Consider the following 26,629-nt stretch of genomic DNA (forward strand, 5'->3'; position numbering starts at 1 on the left):
TAAACAAAATTAACGTTTAAATTTTTCCTACAAATGAGTTTTTCGCGGATCCCGCACTCCACCCTCAGCTAAATATAGCGTCGTACATAAACTCATTGGCCCGATTCATCCCCACATGAGTGTCTCCCTTTAATCATCGCACCGTGGAACCTTCTCTTTTTTACTTTTAATTAAACGCACGAGCGAAAGATAATTATAATACAACGTTTTACGTACAATTTTATGTTATTTATTCGATGTAATTATATGTAATAGGAGATTCGAACTAGAGAAGGACTTCACCTATCTCTTTAATGGATAAAATTATATTATTTATTTATTTATTGATTATATTAATTTTAGAAAAATTATCGTGAATGGTTTAGCTGAAAATTTTCTGACAAGACCAGCCAGAGCAGAGTTAATCAAAATTGAATTTTTTTTTAATATATTTACCTACGAGTTTAAGGAACAGAATTAATACTATCCGACAGTATGTAGCCTGTAGGAAATGCAAACGTTTTGTTGTCTATTGTTTTCCTGGCACAACTACTGTGTTGGTAGACATAAACAGATATTATTGGAAAACGGGATATTTACCATGTTTATTATTTTCGCTTTGCGGAGCTCGATATTTCGACATTGACTTCGAATGTCTTGATCACGAGATACATATCCCGTTTTCGAATAATTTTCGTAATAGAAGTAACCATGTTAATCTAAAATCTTATGAACAGATATAGTAGTACTTATAAATATTTGTAGTAGTTATTTTCACCCACATGTTTAATAAGTGAAACTTAGATCAAAACGAGCGCTGTTTCATTGCGAATACGATGACAATTAGGGTTGTCTGCTGAAAATGTTGTTTAAATGGTTGTTAACGAAATATGAATGCCTGACCAGGGATTTTCCAGTCAAACATTTTGCGGTTTATCTTTAATATAATTTAATTTTAATATAATTTTATCTATTTAACAGATGGGTGAAAATCATGTCTAGTTCGGATCTTAGAGCATTATATATTATTATGTAGGTATATAAGTAAACAGTTTATACAAATCTAACCCTGAGAATCGCCTTTAAGAGTATACGTTTATATTATTTTATTTTATTGAAAGAAACTTATTTATAGATTTATAATATTCTGGATCAGAATTATTTCACCGAGATTTTAAAGTTATTCTGACATTTTCTGATGTAAAGAGACAATGTTAACGTAGCCATATTTATATATCTGATGGTAAAATATTATAACGTAAAGCTTTAGGTGAAATACTAGTGCTCGCGACTTTGTTTGTGTGGAATTTAACAAAAAAGTTATTGTTTAGTTCACAGAGTTATAAAATAAATAAATTTTTATATTAAAAGTAGCCTCAGTTACTCCTTATTACATATTAAAAACAACTATTAACTTCGCCAACAAGATTGAATTTAAATTATTCATATCCAAAAAGGGATTAATGATGATGTTTTCGAAATCTTATAGATGGCGCTGCTTTAAAATTGTCTTGATACTACTTATATTAATTTAATTATGTTTATCGGCTTAAGTTACTTATATTGCGTGATTTTTATAGTGTGTAGCTAGCTTATAGCACGGTTATTAACATAACAACAACATTTAAATATGCGTCCCTAGATTACACGTTGTTACAGAATGCGTTAAAGAAATAAAGGTTCACTTATGGTTCACTGCTCGTTCCCCGTAGATGATAGCGTGATAATATGTAGCCTATACGTTGATCCGACTTCTTAATAATATTCGTGCCAAATTTGAAGTAAATCCATTCAGTAATTTTTAAGTTTATCCCGGACATACATACAGACAAACAGACAAAAATTCTAAAAACTATATTTTTGGCTTCGGTATCGATTGTAGATCACACCCCAAGTATTCTTTTAAAAAATATTCAATGTACAGTTTTGACTTTACTACCATTTTACTCGTAATATATATCTAATGTATAGATTATTTCAGTAATTGAGATGTTTGATACATTGTTTCTCTTATACTCGTAATTAAACAATTTTATATAAATTTTCCGCTAGATGCGGTTTTAGTATCGAAGTGCAATATAGACAATGTTATCTCAGCTCTAAAAGCCTCCTCACAACACAGCGAAATTTAATAAACGGTAGTAAAACGGTTGGAGTGCATAAATCCATTGGCAATTTTTTTGCTAAGCTGCTATTGTTTGTAATTCACAACATTGTCAAGCCTTTGTACTGTTTGTTTTTTAACTAGAGATAGATAGATAGAGATATCTTATTATAAGTACCATATAATAAAGATATTTTAAGATGTTTTCTTTCTTATGAACTAACGACCATGTTTGATAGACCAACATTTAAAAATTACTCCACAGCTTTGACTTTATTTACGTTGAAATAGTTAATTTAAGTAAAAAGTTTCTATGTAAAAAGTTTTTAAAATATAACAATTATTTTACAAAATTAAATGGCGATTTTTTTAATTTTTAAATAAAAGGAATGTCTAGTTTGTAAGTTTTGCTGCTATGTTTTCATAACAACATAAATACATGTTATAAAAGACACAAAGTAAGTTGCTTTTAACTTTAAAAATGACTCTCGTTTTCTTTACTATTGAAACTAGGTGACCCTGCAAATGTTGTTTTGCCATATATTTTATAAACCCCTCCTAACCCCCCCCCCCCGTATAATTTAGCTGTATGAAAAATAGATGTTGGTCGATTCTCAGACCTACCCGATATGTACACAGAATTTCATAAAAACAGTCCAGCCGTTTCGGAGGACTATTGTAACGAGCATTGTGACACGAGAATTTTATATATACGATTTTGCACTGAATTTTTCGTTCAATAATAATTAAATATAGCCTGTGTCACTCCTGATTAGTGTATTTTTCTGTTAGTGAAAGAATTTTCGTGATCGGAACAGTATTTGCGAAGATTACCCCCTACAAACAAACAAAGTTAGAAACTTTACCTCTTTATAATATTAGTATAGATTTCGGGAGATCGCTGATTGATATTAAAAAGAATTGTTTATCAAATTAATCACTGGTTAATTAGTGGATAAACTTCGCTCACCTTTATAAGAACAACCCGACTGAGGTACCTCAACCTTAGATAAAATTACAGTTAAATAATATTGCTCTGAAGTAGTGTTTGTTCTATTTCTGTAGTGAGTTAGGTATCCAAGCAATTGAGGATGCGTTATATAGACAGTGGAAGGTAAGGTCGGTAAGACATTTACGATTTTAGCAAGCGTCCATAGGTTACGGTAACCACTTACCATACCATACCGAAAAATATCTAAAAGTAATATTTTAAAATTTAACTAATTATACGTTATTATATATTATATGATATCTTTAATTATTTTTTGTTGATATAAACACAATATTTGGAACAAAGTTCCTTACGGCAGGCTTGACATTTGGCTGTGCGAGCGAACTGAAAAAAATGTGATACTAAAACCGTAAGAAAAATATTTAACGGAAGTGACGTAATATCAGTCACACGACTGTATAATATAACGTTTGTAAAACTAAAATATTACTAACTAGCAACTTTTTTTAAATTATTTATGTAATTTTATACTGTCGACAAAAGTAAATAAAGCCATGTTTTTTTATTTCACTTAATAGTTTGAAGTTTATTATTATTATTATTTTGTTTGATTTATTTTATTTTGCGGTATTTGTTATTTTCTAAAATACTAAATTTCCGAAATACTTTTATGTAAGTACTTAATTAAAAACCAATCAAAAAATTAAAAAAAAATCTAGAACTAGAAAATATATATAAAATTCAACATTTTTTTTTCACATTGTGTTGCTTCTATACTATCCGAAGGAACTTCGTTCCTACCTGGTTTGGTGGTACGACGAAATGAAATTTCATTATGTTTTAGTAATGTCGTGACTTTGTTACGCGTTCAACCCCTATCAACCCCTTGCGATAAGCACGACCTATCTATTCAGTATGTACCTATTCAATACTCATCCTCCATATGATTGTTTAATAAGCAGACCATTTAAGGTAAAAAGTGTCTTTTGAAATGTCTCGTGTGTGTGTTAGATTATAATATTATGTAGCCTTATTCCTATATTATTTTTAAAAATATTACATATGAAAATAATTATTATTTTTAAAAAATAAATCTACATTAAGGTAAATTTAATAAAAACTTTATTTTCGAATTTTTAGTTTCTAATATTAAATGGTATTTATTATTCCATTTTGTCCCAAGCTAAATCCTGTCAATATAAATTTGATGTAGCCTTCTGTATAAACATAAAACCCCGATCTAATAGCATTAAAGTGAAGCTCGTGAGTACATGACGTATAGACTGGGTGGTCAGACTCATCTTATTTACATCATCTCATCTAAGCATAGGATTATGTATCTAAATTCGGTCTAGGAGACCTTTTAGGGAGCCGTCTGCAAAATGTATAGACTTCATGGAAAAAATAAATAATTTGAATTTTATTTACTACTTTATATAAAATTTGTTGCTATATGAAATTTTGAATTAATTTTTATACAAAAAAAAAGGAATAAGACCGCTTTTTTGATTTATGTTTTCAGAGGAAATTATTTAAATAGTTGAGCAATTTACGTTACATAAACTAGATAAATACACTTGTAATATTTACGTATTCTCATATAAATAATATTCTGATACAAACAAAATGTTACTGTTTTTTTTTTTATTAAAAAACTTTTCTTTGACAACGTCAGTAGAGCTAACCTGTTTTCAAGACGTAATTAATAATATTTTACTCGTAAATTATTCTATCGAGTTTAAGATAATCTTAAGTATTTCAAACAATATACGTCAATCACAACTTGAGAAATTTAATTATTTGTATCGTGTTTCATTTTAGCTTATTTAATATTCTATGTCTATCATATAAAGAACCAAAAATATAGGTTACATTTTCAATAAGGATTAGGTATTTCATTTTTTAACCTTTTGGATTTTTGGACTTTGGACCTATTGGCGATTTTTTCTTAACCATCAAAATATTATGCAAAATCATTAAATTTTGATGCTTAATATTTAAATTATAAAACTAAGTCTAGTTTTGATTTCTGTATAGTAATAAAAGTTTTATCAAAACTTCACAAAAATTAGGAATCGGAAAAAAGATGTTGAACAAAAAATTTGAAACGTAATACGCTTACGAACATTTTATTTTATAAAGATTTATAACTTTAGTGAGCCTACATCTACGCAATATAATTACACAAATTGTTATTTGTAATCGATTCTAATAATTCATACGATATTTTGATAGGTATGGTAAATGATAACAATATTAATTCAATATGTTAAGATTAGTATGTTTGACACTACTGACACAAGTAGGCACCGATTATACGTGTTTGATACCTCTAATCTTAAATAATATAATTCGCCTATCAAAATTAAATACATTTGAGAGGACAAACGATTCGAATTGTTTAATGGAAACATTATAACAAAGCTTATTCAACTGAATCAAAACCAGTTTTGCTCTTTAGTGGTACTTAATAATATATCCAATTTATACTTATCCTACTTTGTGTTTAAAGATTATGATTAAAAAATGTCTGTTTTTCTTATTCTTAAACGAATAACTTACCCTTGCCAACAAGATTACTACAGCTAAACTTTTCAATCCGTATATGTATACAAACGTATATAACTATAAAAACGTACGTTTTTAAATGTGGTTGCTAATTATTTGAAATTTTGACAGAGTATGTAACTACTGTAGACGTTACCCCTGTTCAAAATCTAAAACAACTAAGAGTACCAACATACTTTAAAAGATCATGTTATATATATAACAAAAATAATCGGTCTGTGGACATTTTTGTGTGTATGAAATTCGTTTTTTTTTACCGACCTCCAAAAAAAGAGAAGATTCTCAATTTGATTATGTTTTTTATGTATATTCCTTTAGAACTTTATTGCTACTTTTCTTAACTTGTGTTACAAAAAGAAAAATAAAATCTTTAATCTTTTTAATAGTTTAGTCAAATAAATTTTCAATTTTATTAAATAATGTTCAAGAGCAATAAATAATTTTATCTTCCTTTATTTTACCTTCAGACCTTCAGTTTGTAAAGTAAAATAAACTTTGAATTCTAAACTAATATAAACTCCCATTAAGTAAAAGTAAATTAAAACGTTTCCAAACTTTATATCTAATTTTCTATTTAGTGATAATTTTATTAAAGATAAAATTTTTATTATACTTTTATAATTCATTTATAACGTGTAATGAAAAATATACCTGCAGATATGAAAACTACCTAATCACACAAAGGGTAAGTAGTAATTTTTTTTAAGGCATGAACACAATCGTTTTCTTACGAATACAATACTCAGTGCACTAAATTTTACTGTTATATAAAACGCGTTGCGTTAGTATTTTAAACACGTTGCTTGAAATAACCTAGAACAAAAATTAAACTGGCGGAAAAAAAATTCTTAAATATATTAAATATATCAAAAATAAAATCAAATGAAGTTAGTAAGCACGTATAGGAATAGACGCTAATTCATAGGTTAGTTATTTAAGCTACAAAATGTTTCTCAATATGATAGTACGGTTTTTAGTTTATGGCACTGTGAAGTTAGACGAAACACGCAGTTCACCCGCATTTGGGTACAATTACCATTCGGTTTTCGCGGCTCGTATATAATATAATTCTTTATAATTTAAGTAATTTATAAAGTATTTTTTTTTTTAAATAATCAAAAGGTTATGTTACGCAGTATGTTACATGATAACAGATTACACGATATACTATGATAAAAATGTAAATGTTAGGTCGGTAAACACGTGCCACTAACAGCTTCTAGGCTTCCTGGCACACATTCACATCTGTCAACGTCAGTAACCTCCAGCGAACAAGACAGGGGACGACAGGGGAATAGACACATTCATTTAGAAACACAATCGTCTATTCCACTTAGAGTTGATATGGAACACTTCCTGTGATAATAAATGCGTGTGGCGCATTATTTTAAAAGTGTTTTGTTATAATTTCCTTTTAATGCTGTTCCGTTAACTTTCTAAGGGATAAGTCTCTAGACTAGAATTTTTTGCAGATGTTAAATTTCGTATTTTATTAGACAGTAATATGGATCTTACTACATACTACACCATATTACACTATTATTTGAATATATGTAAAATGGCGTATTTTCAATTTTTGTTGTAAGTCATTTTGAGTAATCGTTGCCGATATTTCGGTACTGAGCGCCACGATTACGTTTTTATTTTACAACAGAAATTCAAAATAATCAACCACAACTATATTAAACTACCCATTTTTATATAAATTATATTGCTTTATCCTGCTTTCTTTTGCTGCTCTTGTATTGTTGGATGTCTCAAAGCTTGTCCTAAAGTTTGCTGGTAACGATCTAAATCGATAATTAATACGAGATACGCTTTTTAGAGATGAGACAAGTATGGAACTACCGAGAACTTTTCGCAGACTCACTTATCAAAAAATTTGAAAACACAATAACTGTACTGTCACGTACAGTTCCATAGACTGACATTTGCAGTCATAATTAATACGTTCAAACTTTGAGTACTGTTGGCAAAAAAATATCGAAAGAATATTAATAAAGGTAAAAAATATACACATTTTTAAACTAAATAATATTTAAAAAAAAAATAGAACGTGGTTTAATAATAATAATAATAATAATATATTTATTTCGGGACTAGCCCATATAGTGTTAGTAATAATTTTTCTTATAATCTAGTGTTAGTACAATTACAAAGTATAAACTATAAAAAATACATTTTAATAATAATCTACGTGTTAGGTACACAAAACTTAAAACTAAACTTACAACTAAGTTAGTAAAACTTTTTAATGAGAGCATTTATTAATTAATTGCGAAATTGTACGAGACGAGACAAATTTACAAAAGTAAAAATACATACAACGACAAATTCGTAAACAGTAATAAATATACAAGTGTCCACTCTAGTACTGCCTTGTATTATCTAGTAGCGGATAAAATGTCTTCGGTGCGACAAAGCCAGTCCACCCATCCACCAACCCGCCTGCCCAGCGTGGTGACTAAGGGCAATACACATGAGTTCACGCCATTTTTACCGCGAACTTGTGGAGGCCTATGTCCGGCAGTGGACTTCAATAGGCTAAAACGGTAATGATGATAAAGCTTTTGCGGGAAATTTGCATTTTGTATGACTCAATAATGTTTGTCATTTAAAAAATGCGGATGAGCCATGAAACGCAAGTTATCTATTTAAAAAGTCACATTGTAACTGTATCATCTGACCCTACCTCTTTCCTATAGACATATGTAGGTACTCAATCGAATTATGATGGAGGGTGCTCAAAGGCCGAGTTAGCGAGCTAAGCAATGTTACCCCATCTTGTAACACGGTTGTAATAATAAAATTATTAAGTCAACATTCTCGCAAAACTACATAAATTCTATCAATTTACCTTCTTTGTTTTCGGAAGTTATTGACTTTAATAAATTTATAACTTTTCGCGTATTTTGATTGAACAAAGCTGTAGTATTAAATATTGAAATACATTGCTCTGTAAAAGCTTTGTTTATATTAAATTTGAATTTCATTAGTGATTGATTGAAAATATAATTATTAACTTAAATATGATAGTATATTTCAGTTGCGCTTTTAAATGTTTTATAAATTAGTAATTATTTAGTTAGTAGATATTAAGTAACATAGGTATGTCGATTTAAGCTTACTTTCTTTAGTATTTACGATTTAATAAATATTCAAAAATAAGAAATACGTACTTTAATGAGATATTATAATAATAAAAAATAAGACGCATACATTTTTAAGCACGATACTTGTATTTTATCTATAATTTCTTATTGGTTTTGAACAAAAAAACTTAAAATAATATTGTTGATTCCGTACGTTTACAATGTAGTTTTAACTTAATTATTGTACGTTGCGTAAATATTTGTACGTTTCCGTGCGCTTAAAATACATAATTATATTAAGACTTTTTTGTTTTTTGGCCTGTGATAGTCTCGGCCATTATACACACGTTTATATCACTGATCTGACTGAACTTAATCGTAACTTAATAGTAGTAATTACTACAAATTTGTGGTTATTAAAATTATGTATATAGTATGACTAAGGTAAAATGTTTTTTATAATATAAGTAACTTGGTCGTATTTCAATACAACCGTTTACTTATATTTTCAAATCATATTTTAAAATATTATCCTATTATTTAACCAAGAGCTCTTTATGTATATTTTTTAGAAAGCTTACAAAAAATAAAATACTACGCTACTGACTTCTAGACGAGCAAATAATAAAAATATATTATTTAATCATGAATGCGAATAAAACGTTCTAGGATGTAATCTGTTATGAAATAACGATAAAGTAGTCTATATATAATAACGTTGTTACCGGTTAATGTCTGTACAGGAGCGATACTAGAACTAATAAAAGTAAAAAAAAAACTGTAGTTTTTTTCCTCTCCGGCTGGATTATATATAGCCTCTGCCTTCTTGGTAATACACAAAGTTGACATGAAATTCAGTATAATTGTAACAATTGTCAGATACAAGGTTTAACTTAAAATTAGATGCAAGTTTCATCTTGTTACCCGGTCTAGTAGTAGAGTTATTTGTGTATAAATGATTTTAATGTTTATCGTAACGATTTAATTAATATACATATAAAAACCAACGCAGACGATGTCGCAGCTATCAGCTAGTGATACAGAAAATAACCTTTAATAAAGATATATATTTGTTTATTTCAAAAAAAAAATACTCAAACGAGACTGAATATAATATTACTTGAATCGAGTTCTTCGGCTATTCAGTGCCTACTTTATTTATCGTACCATATAATCAGTAAATTGTTATTGGACTCCGGCAAGATTCCACTGAACAAAAAACGAGACATCGGAACCGGGGTCGAATTTATCAAGAATTATTAAGTCTCGGGAGTTTGTTCCGTTTTACCGCCATTAGGGATAGATATTTGAGGGTACTTGGATGAGATACGTTTAACTTTTTAATGATTACGGTAAATGTTATTTTTTTTTTCCTTTTCACATGTTTTCGTAATTTGTTTGGGTATGAGAATGTTGTTAGACTTATTTTATATCTTTTTTAGGGTCTTGTATCAAATTGTATGAGATGGGATCCTTCTAAGATCACAATGTCAGTTATAGGACGGGGCAAGTTAGAACAAAATCGCTTCCCGCTGTCTGTATGCTTAGATCTTTAAACTACGCACTGAATTTTGATGCGGTTTTCTTTAGTAAGTCGAGTGATTCCAGAGAAAGGTTCATATTTATAATAAATGCATAATATAGTAGAGGAACACTGATAGTTTTTGAAAACGTGCGAAGCCGGGGCGGATCGCTAGTTATTTATAAATCAAAAAGTTGTTAGTGCAAAAAAATTATAGGCTATTATAAAAATTATTTAAGTATATAGGTATCAATAAATATAACTTACAGTTAAATATTACATGATAAAAAAAATAAATATGTAAATACCAAGTTGGTTAAGGAGTAACAGGTTATTGAATTTACAAATAAAACAAAGAAAAATTTAATTATACGTTCAAAAATTGCGACTAAGCGACTGAGATGAAATGATTAATGTTTTTGCCGCTAGCTTTACGTTTTGACCTTTCTCAAAAAGGAAGATCGTCTCACTGAAAGAATGGTAAATCCCGAAATGAATTTTTATAAAATGATAAGCGTGTCAATAGCGGATGACGTGACAGTTTGATTATATTCAATAAAATCATATTTTGTTACAAATTATTTAAATAAAAAAAGCTAGTATTTTTTTAAATCTTTCAATCTGTCTTCATCGATACATCTAATGAGAAAAGTTTTTCCAATCACAAACCACGATTTAGATCTCATCTTTGATGTCTTTACTGCGTTGACGTTTGAATATTATATACCTAAGTATATTATTTCTTTAACGTTGTGTACGACTAAGATTTAACAACGTAGATTTCGTTTATTCGGAGATAAGTTACATGAAAATAATTTTGTTTAATCATTGAACTCTATAATAACAAGATAAATACTTATTTCTTAAAATGAATCAATTCAGACGAAATAATTGGCGACAGCACTTCTCGGTAATTCTTTCAGATGCTGGTTAGTTAATGGTGATCGGTGTTTGGATTTCGAGAATTTTGAAGTGGAATAAAATAAGTTCGTTGATGCGAATATTAAAATAATTCGACAAGCAGCCTTCTTAATTCAGGATACTTCGATCCTTGTACAAATTTCGAAAATTCAATAATTTACACGATTACGCCACTTTTTATGTTCGTTTGCGCTGTTTAACATTCTTAACTTCGACGGAAATGAAATTTGTTACAGCTTTACACTTAATTTTTCATATTTGTTATCAGTAATTGAAAAGACATTTCGAAACATCTATAGAACGATAATATCTATATATTAATACGTGATGTAAAAACTTTGTACCCCTTTTCACGAAAATTACGCGGATGGAGGAGTATGAAATTTTGTACACTTATAGTTTATATAGAGAAGAAGTGCAGAAAGCTTATATTATTATTATAATATTTTTAAAATTATGCAAAATAATATATTAAATCAATAAAACAAACACTACAGACACTACCATGTATATGACACACACACGCATAGTTATACTCTTTTCATCATCTCTTCAGCCTATTGCAGTTCGCGCTAGACATCCCGGTTTTCCGCAATCCTCATCCAGCCTACACCGGCAATCTTACGTAGATCGTCGGTCCAACGGGACGGAGGACGTCTCACACTACGTTTGCGGTCTCCACTCCAAGACCCGTCTACTCCAACGGCCATCGGTCCTGCGACACAGATGACCAGCCCACTGCCACTTCAACTTGCTAATTCTGTGGGCTATGTCGGTTAGTTTCGTTCTTTCGCGGATAATCTCATTTTTAATCCTATCTTTGAGAGAAACCTAAAGCATAGCCCGTCCCATTACACGTTGAGCGACTGTAAACTTGTGGACCAGTCCCTTCGTCAGTGTCCACGTCTCGGCTCCGTATTTTAACACAGGCAGGACGCATTGCTTGAAGACTTTTGTCTTCAAGCATTGAATGCAGTTATAATCTTTTGTTTATTGTTTAAGTCTGTGGTAAATTATGGTCGAATTGCGACCACTAGGTGACCACTAGTTTTTTTTTTACATTTAATAACACAAAAATGAAAGGGAACTCGGGTACATTTATCGAGAGCCACAAATAATCCTTCAAAAATCCGCATGTGGCTCGCGAGCTGAAAGTTGACCACCTCTGGTATAGTATAATGTAATAAAGTATTTATTACTCGTGGTCACAGTGATATTGTGAATTAAAATAATTATTTATTGTAAATATTATATAATAAACAACACATGTGAAATCGCAGCTTAGTGTACCAATAAAGATGTAATTTACTAAAAAAAATTAAAAATCTACCTAAGTAAGGATCTGGTGTTTTAAAAGGTTTATCAATGCGAGAACGTTCTTGTTTATTTATTTTTTTCTTTTTTAATTTTTGTTTGAAGTCGTTTACATGTTTCTGCACTACCGTAATCATAAAATTCTTATAAAAGTTTCTTTTCAGATTAGATTTGCTAAGCGAGCTTTTAGCTTTTAAATATACTTTGCGTATGTAAACGTTTTAAGTTGATAGTCTGAGATTAAATTGTCTAAATATCTCAAACGTTAATGTATCAAATTGATTCTTATTTCAAAAGAGTAAAATATATTTTGGAAGTGTCGCAATAAATGGTCGAATAACCGCAGCAGTACGATCGTCTGCGATGGAACGGTTAGGTTCAATCACTCGCTTAATTGACGTTTATTTGGTAGAATGCGGTGTTCAATGAAAAGGCAAGTTGTCCAATTAAATGGATGTTTCGCCCAGTTGACTGGTACAGACACAAAACTCGTATGGTGTTCCAGCCTGTAAAATGCATAAGAAACCGCATAACTCGAACATTTAAAATTTCCAATTATTTCTGATAATTTTGTAAAATGCAAATACATACATGAATTTATTCTTCTTTATTTAACCTTTCATTTCGAATCATTTTTATAATATGGCCTCTAACCGTATACAGCTGTACAACCGACTTCGTTCGTAACTGTCATCCCCCATGAAAGTCATCAAACCTGTCTGATAATGTACCTACAATCGTCATTTCGAGTTTCAAGTTTATTTTGGACCCGTGCAAAATATTTTGACTATAATCACTTCTTATTTCTTTTTCTTAAATAAACAGAAACAAATAAATCGATTAACGCGTCAATGAGTTACATTTAAGAAAACTTACCTAAATCCTTCTCATGGGAACCGTGATGAATTTCGACATTCTAGCTTTTCAGTTGAAATCAAATTGTGTCTAATTTATTTAATTATTTTAAATCAGTTATTTTAGCATAATGCGAGACCAAGATACAACAACACACAGACAAAAAAATATTTTTGGCATTAGATTATAGAGTGTTACAGTAACGTTATAAGTATATAATACTCTTTAAAAATGGTACCTCTGTAGTTTCCAATAGGTATATTGTCCATTATGGTAGATATTGGAATAATAACTCGCCACGTTGTTTCAGAATTATTATTACTACTGCAATATCGTAGTCAGTGTGTCTGTTTTATATAAAAGTAATTCGTCTGTGCTAGTACATCAAAGGCGACTGTAAAAGCTTTTAAGTCTAGCCGTATTTTCCCTGTATATTAAATTTCCTTTCCGAGGTCCTTTAAACATTTTTTTTTGTTTCCGTTTTGTTAAAACAACGAACTCAGATTATTGTAGATAAATAGAGTATCATTTTATGCGGTTACATTATATTTAAAGTGATTGTTTTAAGAAATACAACTATGTACCAACAAAATAATAGGGAAAATACAATGACATGTTGGGTATAAATAAGTAATTCATGTTTCTGGTGATAAAACGGCGAAAAATGAGTCCTTCAAACACTGATCATGACGATGAGTTGCACTATGACTCTTACCATTGTTCTTCAAAGGGCTCATAAAACCGTTGGTCCCAGTCGTTATCTTAAACTCCTGACACCCTCTTAGTAAGGAAATTACCCGAAAACCCGTAGCGTAAAGTGTGGCAAATTGAACTTCAACCCTTTTATGTCGGATTATATGGAGTAGAAGTTTTTGCCCTGGTAAGAAACATTTGCAAACTGTTTCAGCAATTGATTAATACTGCACTCTATATTAATTAGAATATTCCATAATCATTCATAGTTATACTCTTTTCGTAATTATTATTTGTTGTGTGGCTACGGCAGTAAAGAATATAGCTACCCCCTCTCTTCCCGTGGGTGTCGTAAAAGGCGACTAAGGGATAACACAGTTCCACTACTACCTTGGAACTTAAAAAGCCGACCGATGGTGGGATAACAATCCAACTGCTGGCTTTGAAATACACGGGTAGAAGACGGGCAGCAGCGTCTTCGGTGCGACAAAGGCAGCCCTGCGGTCACCAACTCGCCTGCCCAGCGTGGTGACTATGGGCAAAACACAGGAGTTCGCGCTATTTTTGCGTGAACTTGTGGAGGTCTGTGTTCAGCAGTAGACTGTAATAGGCTGAAATGATGATGATGAATGATGAAAATGACAATCTAACTATATAATTAAAAACAATGGAGATAACTTCCTTAATATGTTTTTTGTAGTCTTTTGCTCAATATTTAGCAATTTTTAAAAAAGAAGGAGATTTTCCATTTGATTTATTTTTTAAGTGTATTAAACCTTACTTTTTTATTGGTTGTACCAATTTTAATTACTTGTTTTGTATTTTAAATCTGGCGCTTGTGATGTATTCCTATTTTAATTTGGGCAAGATGTGACGAGTAGTTTTTGATTATTCCTCGTAATACGTATTTGAAGATTTTTTTTTGTTCGAGAACTAACACAATCTATACATCTTTACATTTATACAAATAAATAAAATGGAGTGTCTGTTTGTAACATTAAAATAACCGCTTTTTACTAAATGCATACCTATGTACGGATACACGGTACATATACCAAAATAATATATATATACTAGCCGACCCGTGCCCACTTCGTTGGGCGTTAATTATTATTATACTAACCAAATAACATACTTTAAAGAACAAATTTTATAGCACTTAAATAAATAATATGTTGCTCCAACGCCATCTATCAAAAATCGAGAAAACGTCGTCGATAGACTAAAATAAGATAATAACGTCGAAAGACTAATAAATTGTTTTCTAATAGCGATGAATGGCGCTAGTTTATTTACTATTTTGATATTATATTTTAATCTTTTTCTTATTTACTGAATTTTTCGTTCAATTACAATAAAATATAGCCTATGTCACTCCTGAACAGTGTAGCTTTCTGTTAGTGAAAGAATTTTCATGATCGGATCAGTATTTGCGAAGATTACGCCCTACATACTAACAAAGTCATAAACTTTACCTCTTTATAATATAGATATATTTTTAATTTTTGATCTGTCTGTCTGTTTGTTCCGGCTAATCTCTGAAGCGGCTGGACCGTTTTTGACGGGACTTTCACTGGTGGTTAGCTGATGTAATGAGGACTAACTTAGGCTTCTTTTATTTTAGATATTTATTTAATTTTATAACTCTGCGAACTCAACGAAAACTTTTTTGTTAAATTCCACGCGGATGAAATCGCGGGCACAGCTAGTCATAATATAAGCCTTAAATAAAGTTACATTGAATCCCTTCGTCATTAAGTCTGAATTGAATTCTATTTCTATTTTTAAATAAATATTGTAAAGAGTTCGTCTTTAAAGGCATCAGTCTTATTTTCTATTTAATATCCGGGGTCAATTTCCTGTTGCCCTGGAGCCCGTAAAAATAATAAATTTATTATTTAATCATTTTATTGAATGTTGGAATATAATTTGAAAGGCTTGTTGTTATATAGACAATTTTTATAAAATAAACAGGTATATTTCTAAACTAAATATAATTTAGCATAAAAAGAAAAATATTTGTATTTTTGAATGAAAGCCTGCTTTAGGTCCTTAGCAACTAGTAAAATCGTGTAGTTTGAGCCGCGTTGACTGATGTTACTCTGTTTACATAAGATGTTTTCATTAATATGATTACCTAATAAGACATTAAAGACAATTTCGCTGGGTGCCTATCTATCTCTGTATTGTATGGTAGGCAAAAGTGTTCAAATTCTGACAAAGTTCATTTGAAACATGCGTACTTAAGCCCTCATCTTCTTAAATCTATATTTTTTATATTTTTGTAAATCACTCCAATAGTTCTTTATCCCTTCAAATATACCTAATGATATATTTTAAAACACTTTGGTGACAAATAATCTGCAAGATTGTAAGTAATTACCGTAGCTTATGTAAGCCTAAAATACCTATATTTACATTGCAGACACATTGCCATTCCTACTCCTGTGTCCTGTGCTGTCAAACAGTACATACATCTTCAGGAACACAGGCTATTTTTTTGAGATTTTATGACCTGGTATTTACAACCTTTAGGTTAACTCTTATTATTCATATACGTAATAATACGCCTATGAGCACATTCCATTAAATTGTTTTAGTTGTATTTTTTATGTATTTATAGATGTGCTTGTAAGGTCGTCTTGTAAATTTACGGGCGGGAACACAGGCTATGTTTCTTACCACAGATAATATATATATTGACAGAAATTATAAATATATGACAAATTGACAGAAATATCATTAAATAATAAAAAAAATAATGCGAAATAGTAAAGAACAAAAAATATAAATAAGTATAGGTTTGTTAAAAATAATTACACATTAATGTTTTAAAACGTACTTTAGGTAAATAAAACAGATTCTCGGCTCCGATACCAATAAGATTTAATTATCGAAGTTAAATTATAGCGTCTTATCTACCTCGTCTTGTTTGAGAAGGGTCGTCGGGAGATGAAAGGTATGTCAATCTTCAGGTTAACAATGACGAAATTACTGGAAACGTACTTGTTTATCGGAAAATTGATAAAGTATTCGAATTTACGTATTTACCTTAGTAGTTGAACTATTCATGTTTATTTATTATACTTTAAATAATATATATACTAGCCATCTCGGCGCACTTCGTACCGATCTTTTTTTTCATTAAAACCTACTTTTTAAAACCTTATCCCGATATTAACGAACACAAAAAAAAAATCCAATTTATAGCAAGTGTTCGCTCGTGTCAGATTTTTGTACAAATATTAAATTTCTGGTCTGGCTTTATGTTCTTGTGGGTTCGTATTTCGAACGTGGAAGGTATCTACTGAACTCAGGGTAGAGACAATTATCCGATTATCGATATCTTGATTTGATAAGGAATTAATATCGTTTTTTCTGTTGTAGATAATTAGAATTTTTAGTAATTTCTTATTGACCACTTTATCTTATAGTAAAACAATTGCATTAATTTCATTTCACTATTGAGTTAAGTACGTACGCTGTAATCGTAAACACAGGTGAAACCATGCAGGCGATATAGTTAGATATTATTATGGCATTTGACGTTATGCTACATATATGCGTTATTTTTATGCGTCTTTGGGAAATTTTATAACAGTAGAATAATAAAGCCTAACTTTAGGATGTAAGTAGGGTACCTATTTTGATAAAAAAAAAAACAAAAAAAAATAATACAAGCACCTTAATAAATAATGCTTATACGTAAATAAAAAACTCAACCATAAGACAATAGTTAATTGAAATATGCGAGTGAAGGTTAACTCATCTAAATATAAAATCCCTACGCACTAAATATGAAAGTTGAACACAATCAAAGTGCAACTCCGTCATATTAAGTGACTAGTTTTGATGAATAAAACTGAGGAATAAAATTCATAGGTACATCATATGCTTCGCGGCTAAAAATATAGTAATAACCTTTATTTCAGGACAAAACCAAAAATGTTTCTAAATACTAATTTTCATATAATAACAAATTTAAAAATAATACTAACATTTTTACATTTACAACATAACCTATTCATCATTTTATACGGAATTTCATTCATGCCATGAAACATAATTCATACGGGTTGGTAATTACTTATTTCAATTTTTTTTTTATTTACCAAATACTTCATTAGGTATGCAAACATAAAACTAACAATGGACTAAGGTTACAGACAAAAATAACTAACGTCTAAATAAAAAAATAAAAAAAGTGTTTATAAAAATGTGGAATCCAAATTCGTTGGAAAATAGACAAATGGAGAAGAGAATTGTGGTGGGAAGAGTCAGACCCACGTGGGCTCGGAACCTTCCAGAAGCAAGAGACGATGATGAAAAGAGCGAGGAAGTTGGCGTAATGCCTCACAGTGACCCCCCATCGCCCACAGAGACCTGGGATCAGGCGAAACAGGAAGAGAATTATAATGTATTTGGAAAGGTAGGCTTTTTAATTAATTAATATTAAACATAATTGTCGATATAATTAGTCTGTTATTAAAAGTATGAAAAGTTATTAAAAGTATTTATATTTTTAATGCAAGTTTTTAGTAGGTAATACTTTTAATTATAATTTTAACAAAGTAAAATAAGTCGAACTTAGTGTCAATATTCAACATCAAAACGATATCATCGCTTTGAACGTTATAGGTTGTTTATAAAACAGGTTTATTTATGGAACATCGTATTATGTAGAACAATATCAATTTCCAGGTGATGCTACTCGGCGACAGCGGAGTCGGAAAGACGTGCATGCTCGTTCGCTTCCGGGACGGAACTTTTCTCGCCGGCAATTACATTTCCACCGTTGGAATCGATTTCCGGGTATTTACTATCTGCTTCCAAGACTAAAAACTCCTTTCCCTACTCACATTAAAGAAGGTTTTATATCAATAAAACATTTCTCACGTGTAAATATTATTCGCTCTATATTTCAAGAAAAAAAAAAAAACAATTAAACCGTCGCGTCGACAAGGGTTCTGAGTTCAAATGGGCCACTCACGGGGTTATGAGACTGGTCGCCGCTACGCTATTGGTGTTAAAGTTTGGCGCGCTTTTTCTGTTCCCGCCCCTTATCCATGACAGCTGTGATTGAATCGACTTCTCGACTGAGTGATTTATTGCAGTCCCGTACTTTTTTGAAATTATTTTTACGGTTTGATTTTTAGTAACTTGGATCAAGGTATTATGCCAGAGAAGTTTTTAAAGTTATACCTACTTCCTTTGGCGCGTTAGGAAAAAATTATGAGAATAAATTTTAACAAAGCATGCGCACAACGTCACAAAACACCGACACTCTGAAGTTAGCTAGTCAACGAGGACGTTAGCAACGTGAAGCTAGGTAGTCAATAAATGCGCGCCACATGCGCGCGGACACCGTCACAAAAAATACAATCGAATTGAGAACCTCCTCCTTCTTTGGAAATCGGTTAAAAACCGACATCGACACCCTGAAGTTATTAACCAATCAACGAAGACGTTAGCAACGTGATGCCAACTAGACAATGAAGTATAACTTCTTACGTGCGTACATAAGTACACACACATTTTTTTATAGAAAATTATTATGCGGAATATTTTTTTACAGCTTTAGACCTAATATGTAACATTACAATTTTGTTACTTTTTATTTCCATACACGTTAATTTTTTTTTATATACTTTACATTCATCTAATTATAGTATCTAATTAATGTGAAAATAGGAACGAATTCGTACATTTTTAACTAAATGTAGTTACTTATCTAAATTACAAAATATTATTTTAAAGTATTCAGTAAGTGATAGCATATTATGTAAAGTATTTTTGTTCTCAAATTATAAGTAATACAAACATTGTATGATAAAGACTACTAACGCCATCTGTTTGCAGAACAAGGTAGTGTCGGTGGACGGCATCAAGGTAAAGCTTCAGATATGGGACACGGCGGGACAAGAGCGCTTTCGCAGCGTCACGCACGCTTATTACAGAGATGCACATGGTATGAAACGTTTAAATATCACAGTAATTAAAAAATTTATGTATATAGATTGTATAAAGCTAATTTTAATAAACTTACAAATATATTAGATGCCATGTGAAAAGTAGTGCTTTGGAATTTACAAATAAGAGCTACTGGGGGGATTGGGGGTAGGGTCGGCAACACGCTTGCGATTCTTCTGGTATTGCAGGCGTCTATAAGCTACGGTAATCGTTTACCATCAGGTGAGCCGTTTGCTTGTTTGCTGTCCTAGTTTTATAAAAAAAAAAATATTCGTATTATTAGCCTCTTTTGATATGAACTCAAGTTTGAAATGTTTAAAAAGAACATTTAGAACTACAAATCTGTACATTTTATCATAGCTGTATGAGATTTATAGGGTTGTTGAAAAGAAATTGACAACGCATTGGCGCAGCGATCACAGCTATAGCGCTTGCGCTCGCGGACTCGATTCCCGACATTCCGACGATTCCATGACAAACATTTTTTGTATTGGCCTTATTGATGTTTGTCGTGAATTGGGCGTTTGTGTTACATATGTATGTATATTATTGTGTATTTCCGTACCCCAGAAACAAGAAAATTATATTAGAGGCTGTGGAGTATGAAGGATTTACGTTTAAAGTTTTTTTTTAAATAGCTCGTAAAACTTAAATCAGAATGCTATTTGTAAAATCAAAATCAAAAATAGCTTTATTCAAATAGGCTCTAAGAGCACTTTCGAATCGTCATTTTACAAATTAAAACTTTAAAAATAAATTATTATTTTTGTAAAAGTGAAGCTACCACCGATTCCGCACCGAAACTCCGCACTTACTCTTTTGAAAAATAATATATAAACTGTGTTTTAGTACAAAATTAGTAAGATGTTGCATAAAATACAACCTCACTACGATAGTAAAACCTAAAATAATTTAACAAAACAACCACTATCCGTTAACATATAATAAACTAGCTGTGCCCGCGACTTATCCGCATGGAATTTAACAAAAAAAATATTGTTCAGTTCGTAGAATTTTAAAATAAATTTCTAAAATAAAAGTAGCCTACGTTACTCTTTACTACATCAACTATCTGCTGTGATACTTCCGTCATAATCGGTCCAGCCGTTTCATAGATTAGCCGGAACAAACAGACTGTACAGCCAAAAATTGTAAAAAATGTTATTTTGTTAGAAGTATAAACAAAAATAATTATGTGTCATAAATACTAACTGTTCGCTCCTCTCCGTTCACCTAGGTACCACGTTGCCCTTACACCCTTGTGTTATGGTCTAATTTGCGATGTGTAGCGCTAACTAATTAGAACCCTCATATATCACGACATACCAATCCCAGCCAATCACAAGCGCGCTCTCGCATGCTTCACCGGCGATCCTTCAGGACTGGCAGAACAACCACGCCGGTGTGCAAACATTTTCCAACCCTTGTCTGTTCAGAAATTACATGTATTTGAGAAGAATATCAAGTTTTAATTACCTCCTTGTTCCTATATGGAACAAAGTGGTGACCGCGAAAGATCCTGCAGCAACTAATCGGATCAAAAGTCTGTTTCACAAACTATCATTACTCTGAGAGTCTAGAAGTGGACACACCACGGATCCTCTGCGCAGCGCCTAGATTCGCGTGGATTACAACATAATGTAATCTAAAGCCATGTTTGTGGAGCTCTTGTGATACAACAAAGTGAAGCTTGGGCTCGTACTGTACGAAGTAGTTGCTCAACAATCTGAAAGTACTCGGAAGCATAAGAAGCTAACGCTAACTGATTTTTAAATTATCGATTTTGTATGGTTTCATATGTAATACACGCGACCACTCCAGGGTTAAATAGAAGCAAATAGGTTAATTAAATGCAGCCTATATACGTATTTAATAATGTATAAGTATACATAGAAACTATTAGATCAATTTTAACAAATAGGTTTTATACTGTTTTAGTGTTTTTTTTTTGTTTTTTTTTTATTTTTACTAAAACTTTAGGCCGTTTTTATGAAAGCTCAATCGCAATTAAATAAAAACTAGGCATATGACGCCATCTAGCAGCACATATTGTAATTAATTTATAGTTTCTGTTAAGTTGACAATATTCTTAAACTACTTTCATAATTGAATCGAATGTACACAAAAATTTTGTTAACTATATCATACTTTGTGACAAACACAAACACTAAATAATTGTTTTAGTAAAAACCTACAGTTTTTAAAACAGCGCCACCTACCTGTACATACTATAACTAAGTTGCCAGCTTGTACCCATCAAGGGCCTATTAACTTATTACTAAGCGGACTTTAAAAAATTAAATAATGTATTTGGGCGGAGAATAAAAAGAAGTATCTAAATTGAAATTTAGATATACACTAGAAGATACTATTAGATAATATATAATAAAAATAAATTGTGAAATGCTGATTAAGTCGTCGTTAACTCAAACGAACGCCATCTGTTATAATTTTATGGTTACTTCACTAAATTGTCACCTACGACATCTAAAATTAGCTTTTCACCGATTATAATCGCAGAACAAAACACCAGCTCAAATTTTGACTTAAAAATTTTCTTAATCTGATTTTTAATCTACCTTGAACATGCTATTATATTAGCGTTTAGAAAATAGTGACTCTCCTCATTTAGCTCGCAATAAAATTAGCCACGCCCTTTAACCAATTAAATTGTTGTAAAGTAAAACGCTCTAAAAGAAAAGGCTCACATCGTCTGGTCAATTGGAATACGACATTCTAAGTGACTACAATTTAATTAGGCCAGGGGCGTGGCTAAGCACATTTGATTGACAGCGATGAGTTACTATTTGCTTAACGCGAATATACTATAGATACAAAATAACATTATATGCGCTGAGATGGCGCTGAGATTGTTTCAGATCGAATTCAGTAATAAGTTTTATGTGATTGGGTACGTAATAAAAACTAAACAAACGGTCTCAGGTGTTGAGATCGGTCTCGAAAAAACTTGCCAAAGTTTTTCGGTATGTTAACTTCTTTAGAATTTTAGATACACCTTACAAAAGTGGTACGCCTAATTGCAGAGTCTTATACCTATGTGGACTGTATAGGCTGTAATGATGATGATGATGATGATGATACCTATGTGAGTAATGAGAAGGTAGAAAAAGATATGTGATAACTTTAGCAATAATAGTAGTTTATGCAACTGTCATATAATGAAGGGTATTAAAACACGAGTGTGAGTTTATGAAACGAGCGCAGCGAGTTTCATAATAGTAACGAGTGTTTTAATACCCGTGTTATATGCAGTTGCATACACTACTTTATCTTCACTAATGCAATTAATCAAACAACAAGAGTAAAAGCTGAAAATAGTTTATTTATAATAATTGTTCAAATTTTGGATGGTACAATTTTGAAAGTTAATGTTAATTATTGATCCAGCTGCTGTAGCGGTCGCGGGGTAAGCAGTAGAGCTCATAGACGGAGTCGGAATAAGTTATTATATTCTTTTTCATATAATTTTCTAGATTTTTCTGGCAAAAGATTGTGAGTTAATTTTGTTGCCAATTCTAGAATATCCGGAGGCGTACAAATATCATCGTCGCTATCCATTTTTAACTTTTAATTTATTAAATTAAATTCACGCGTACGTGTATTGTCACAGTGATTTTGCCGCCATTATAATCTAACCAATGAGAGCGCAGCTGCGCGCATGCGCGCGATGTTATAATGAGATTTTACGATATCGATGTGGATAATAAACCATCATGTGAAATTGCTTAAATTGAGTGTTTTGTTGTCTGCGCTATAACAGTAGTAATTATAAGTCAAGTATTGGAAACATAAGTAGAATGTTACAACATTAGTGTAGATAAAATGCTTTATAGTTTTTATACTTAGCTATTTCTTTAATAAATCGCGCCCTTGCGCTTACGAATCAATCAATATTATTCGAACCATTACCAACCCAATAAACGAAATGTTTCGCAACCATTGAATTATTTATCAAGTATGTATTTAAACCAGAGCCTGCTAATATTTTGCTGGTAGATACATTCGATTAACATTAGTGTGCACCTGTAGTAACAAAAGAGCTTATTATTGTAAGAAAAATGTTGCAATATGTAATAATTACCTATGTATGCAGCTACACAATTATCCTGATTTATATCATTTTTAAGGTCTGAACAAAAACACCTTAAAAAGTCAAGAATATAGTACTATTTATGATATTGTACTCGATATAAAATTTTATGGTAATTGTAAATCACAAATTATTAAGATTATTTATAATGTTAACAGCTCTTCTGCTTTTGTATGACGTTACTAACAAGACAAGCTTCGATAACATCCGGGCATGGCTTGGTGAGATCCGGGAATACGCACAAGACGACGTGGTCATCATGCTTCTAGGTAAAAGATGTTTATTTATGTAAACAAGTAACATACTCCAAAATACCATTCTGCTTAAAATGTCGTAGATGTTAACTTATACATTTTGCTTTGATTTCAACAATCTATCTATCTCTGGTTTAGCCTACTAGCAATTGATTTTTGACACAATTTTTATGGAGCTTACGTCAAAATTTTATAATAATAAGCTAATTCAGAGAAAGATAGAATACTAAAACTGGTCGTAAGTGTTTAAATTATCTTGATTCTCCCAAACAGAACAGTAATAAATTTAACACGAGTTTTAAATAATAACCTAAAACCAACGCGTAACAAGCGGAGCGGCACAAATTCTTTTCCAGGAAACAAGTCGGACAGCGGGCTAGAAAGGGCAGTACGGCGGGAGGAGGGGCAGCGGTTAGCGAGAGAGTACCAAGTCGCCTTTATGGAGACTTCTGCGAAAACCGGCCTGAACGTTGAAGCCGCTTTTGCTCACGTTGCGCGCGCTTTGGTCGCGAAAGCGAATCCCGTCGACCCCTCCAGGCTAGCGGTGCGCGCGCAACCGTCACAAGAGCAACGGTCCTCGTGTCCGCCATGCTCGTAGATTTCGCGCGCGTTTTTCGAATTCCGAAAGCGGTTGTTCGTGGACCAAATTTAACGGTCTTTATGACGCGTGTTTATAAATGAATCGGCTCATAATAGAAATTCGTATCAATGAAACGCATAATTTGGTTATTATTGATGCTATTAAAATGTATATTGCATGTATTATGTACAATGTTTTTACAATAAGGCTGAATATTTTCATTAGTTTCGATAGTTTTTTTTTTTATGACTGTACTGTATCTAATATTATTTATTTCTCCTTAATTTTTTCTGTAAATCAAAAAAAAAAAAAAGATTTGAGTTTTTTACTTAGCAAATGTAACAAAAATGTTGAGACACAAAGCACAATTTATTTTATTTTATATAAATACCTAATGCTAAGTTACATCTAATACGCTAATTATATCAATAATATATAGTTAATTATAAGTACATAATATGTACATTTTTGAGATTTTAAATTAATATAAACTTTGACATAAATATAAGTAATAGTTACCTAAGTGACCCCAGTAATACGATTGCCTTTATTAATAAATGTTCTAAAAAATTCAAAAAGCTATTTTTGTTGATTCATAACATGTTTGTAAAATAATAATTATGTAACTGGCATAAAGGAATTATTTTAATGTACTTATAATGTAAGAAATCGATGTTTAATGTTCATATCATATTAGTATCTAGTTTATATAATACTTTCATGATGTTAAATACTTACCTGCCGGTATATACCTACCTGCCGGTATATACCTACCTACCGGTATATACCTACCTGCAGGTATGTACCCACAGAACGTTCAACTCCTAACTACATTCTTTCAATTGAGGGATTCTAAAGGTGTTATAGAGCAAGTTCCACGTGAAAAAAAACTGTATTTTTATTTTTATTTTACTTCGTCTTCATATACGAGCTACTCTGGCTGGCGACGTATTTTTGCATAACCGACTAATACTATTTTTCTTATCACTAAAACATTTATAAAGCGAAATATTAACAATAACTGCCACAGACAACTTAAGTACAGCATACGGGAACGAATTCTTTTTCTCGTAGAATGATAACGCTTCAGCCTGTAATATCCCACTACTGGACATAGGCCTCTTTCCCCATGTAGGAGAAGGATCAGAGCTTAATCCACCACGCTGCTCCAATGCGGGTTGGCGGATATATTCCCTACTATGAGTAACGATCGCTATCAGGTGTACATGATAAAAACCGGGACCGACAGCTTAACGTGCTCTCCGAGGCTCGGTGGGGAGACCCACAAGGACTACACAAACACCCAGACCACGGCAAACACCTGTATGGCCAATACAAATGTTTGTCACGTGCGGGGATCGAACCCGCAACCGCCAGCTCAACTGGCACAATCATGGCTGTGACCGTTGCGCCAACACGGCGTCGAATACGTACGTAACGTAACGTTGAATGATTACTTAGTAATAAATTATAGCCATAGGTACCATGCGGAACGAGTCTATCAAAGTAGCTTGTCTATTTAAGAAGTAAAATATAAAATGTCTACTAGAATTTTTTGTTCAGGTGGAACGCTACGAGGGCGTGGTGAAAAGTTTCCGGCCTGATAAAAAAAAAAAAATTTCGGTTTTTTTTTCGCTTTATTATTCAACATAATCTTCGTCAAGATGAATATTTTTTTAATAACAGTGCTCTAATGCAGTGATACCATTTTTAT

The 26,629-nt window shown here is 31.5% G+C and overlaps 1 protein-coding gene across 1 annotated transcript; it reads left to right on the forward strand.

The window, feature by feature from the left end:
* Positions 1–18,026: 18,026 nt before the first annotated feature.
* On the forward strand, positions 18,027–25,212 carry LOC123653628 (ras-related protein Rab-37-like). The gene is made up of 5 exons (XM_045589622.1): positions 18,027–18,429; positions 18,702–18,812; positions 19,860–19,968; positions 24,240–24,350; positions 24,692–25,212. The coding sequence occupies exons 1-5, from the start codon at positions 18,217–18,219 to the stop codon at positions 24,931–24,933; spliced, it is 786 nt and encodes a 261-aa protein (XP_045445578.1). The 5' UTR covers positions 18,027–18,216; the 3' UTR covers positions 24,934–25,212.
* The last annotated feature ends 1,417 nt before the right edge of the window (positions 25,213–26,629 follow it).

This window comes from Melitaea cinxia, chromosome 5 (assembly GCF_905220565.1).
Source record: "Melitaea cinxia chromosome 5, ilMelCinx1.1, whole genome shotgun sequence".
NCBI classification, from domain to species: Eukaryota; Metazoa; Arthropoda; class Insecta; order Lepidoptera; family Nymphalidae; genus Melitaea; species Melitaea cinxia.

Coding starts and splice junctions, on each gene's coding strand:
- LOC123653628 (XM_045589622.1), top strand. CDS start 18,217: ATGTGGAATCCAAATTCGTTGGAAAATAGACAAATGGAGAAGAGAATT. Junction 19,969..24,239: donor TTATTACAGAGATGCACATG/GTATGAAACGTT, acceptor TAATGTTAACAG/CTCTTCTGCTTTTGTATGAC. Junction 24,351..24,691: donor CGTGGTCATCATGCTTCTAG/GTAAAAGATGTT, acceptor ATTCTTTTCCAG/GAAACAAGTCGGACAGCGGG.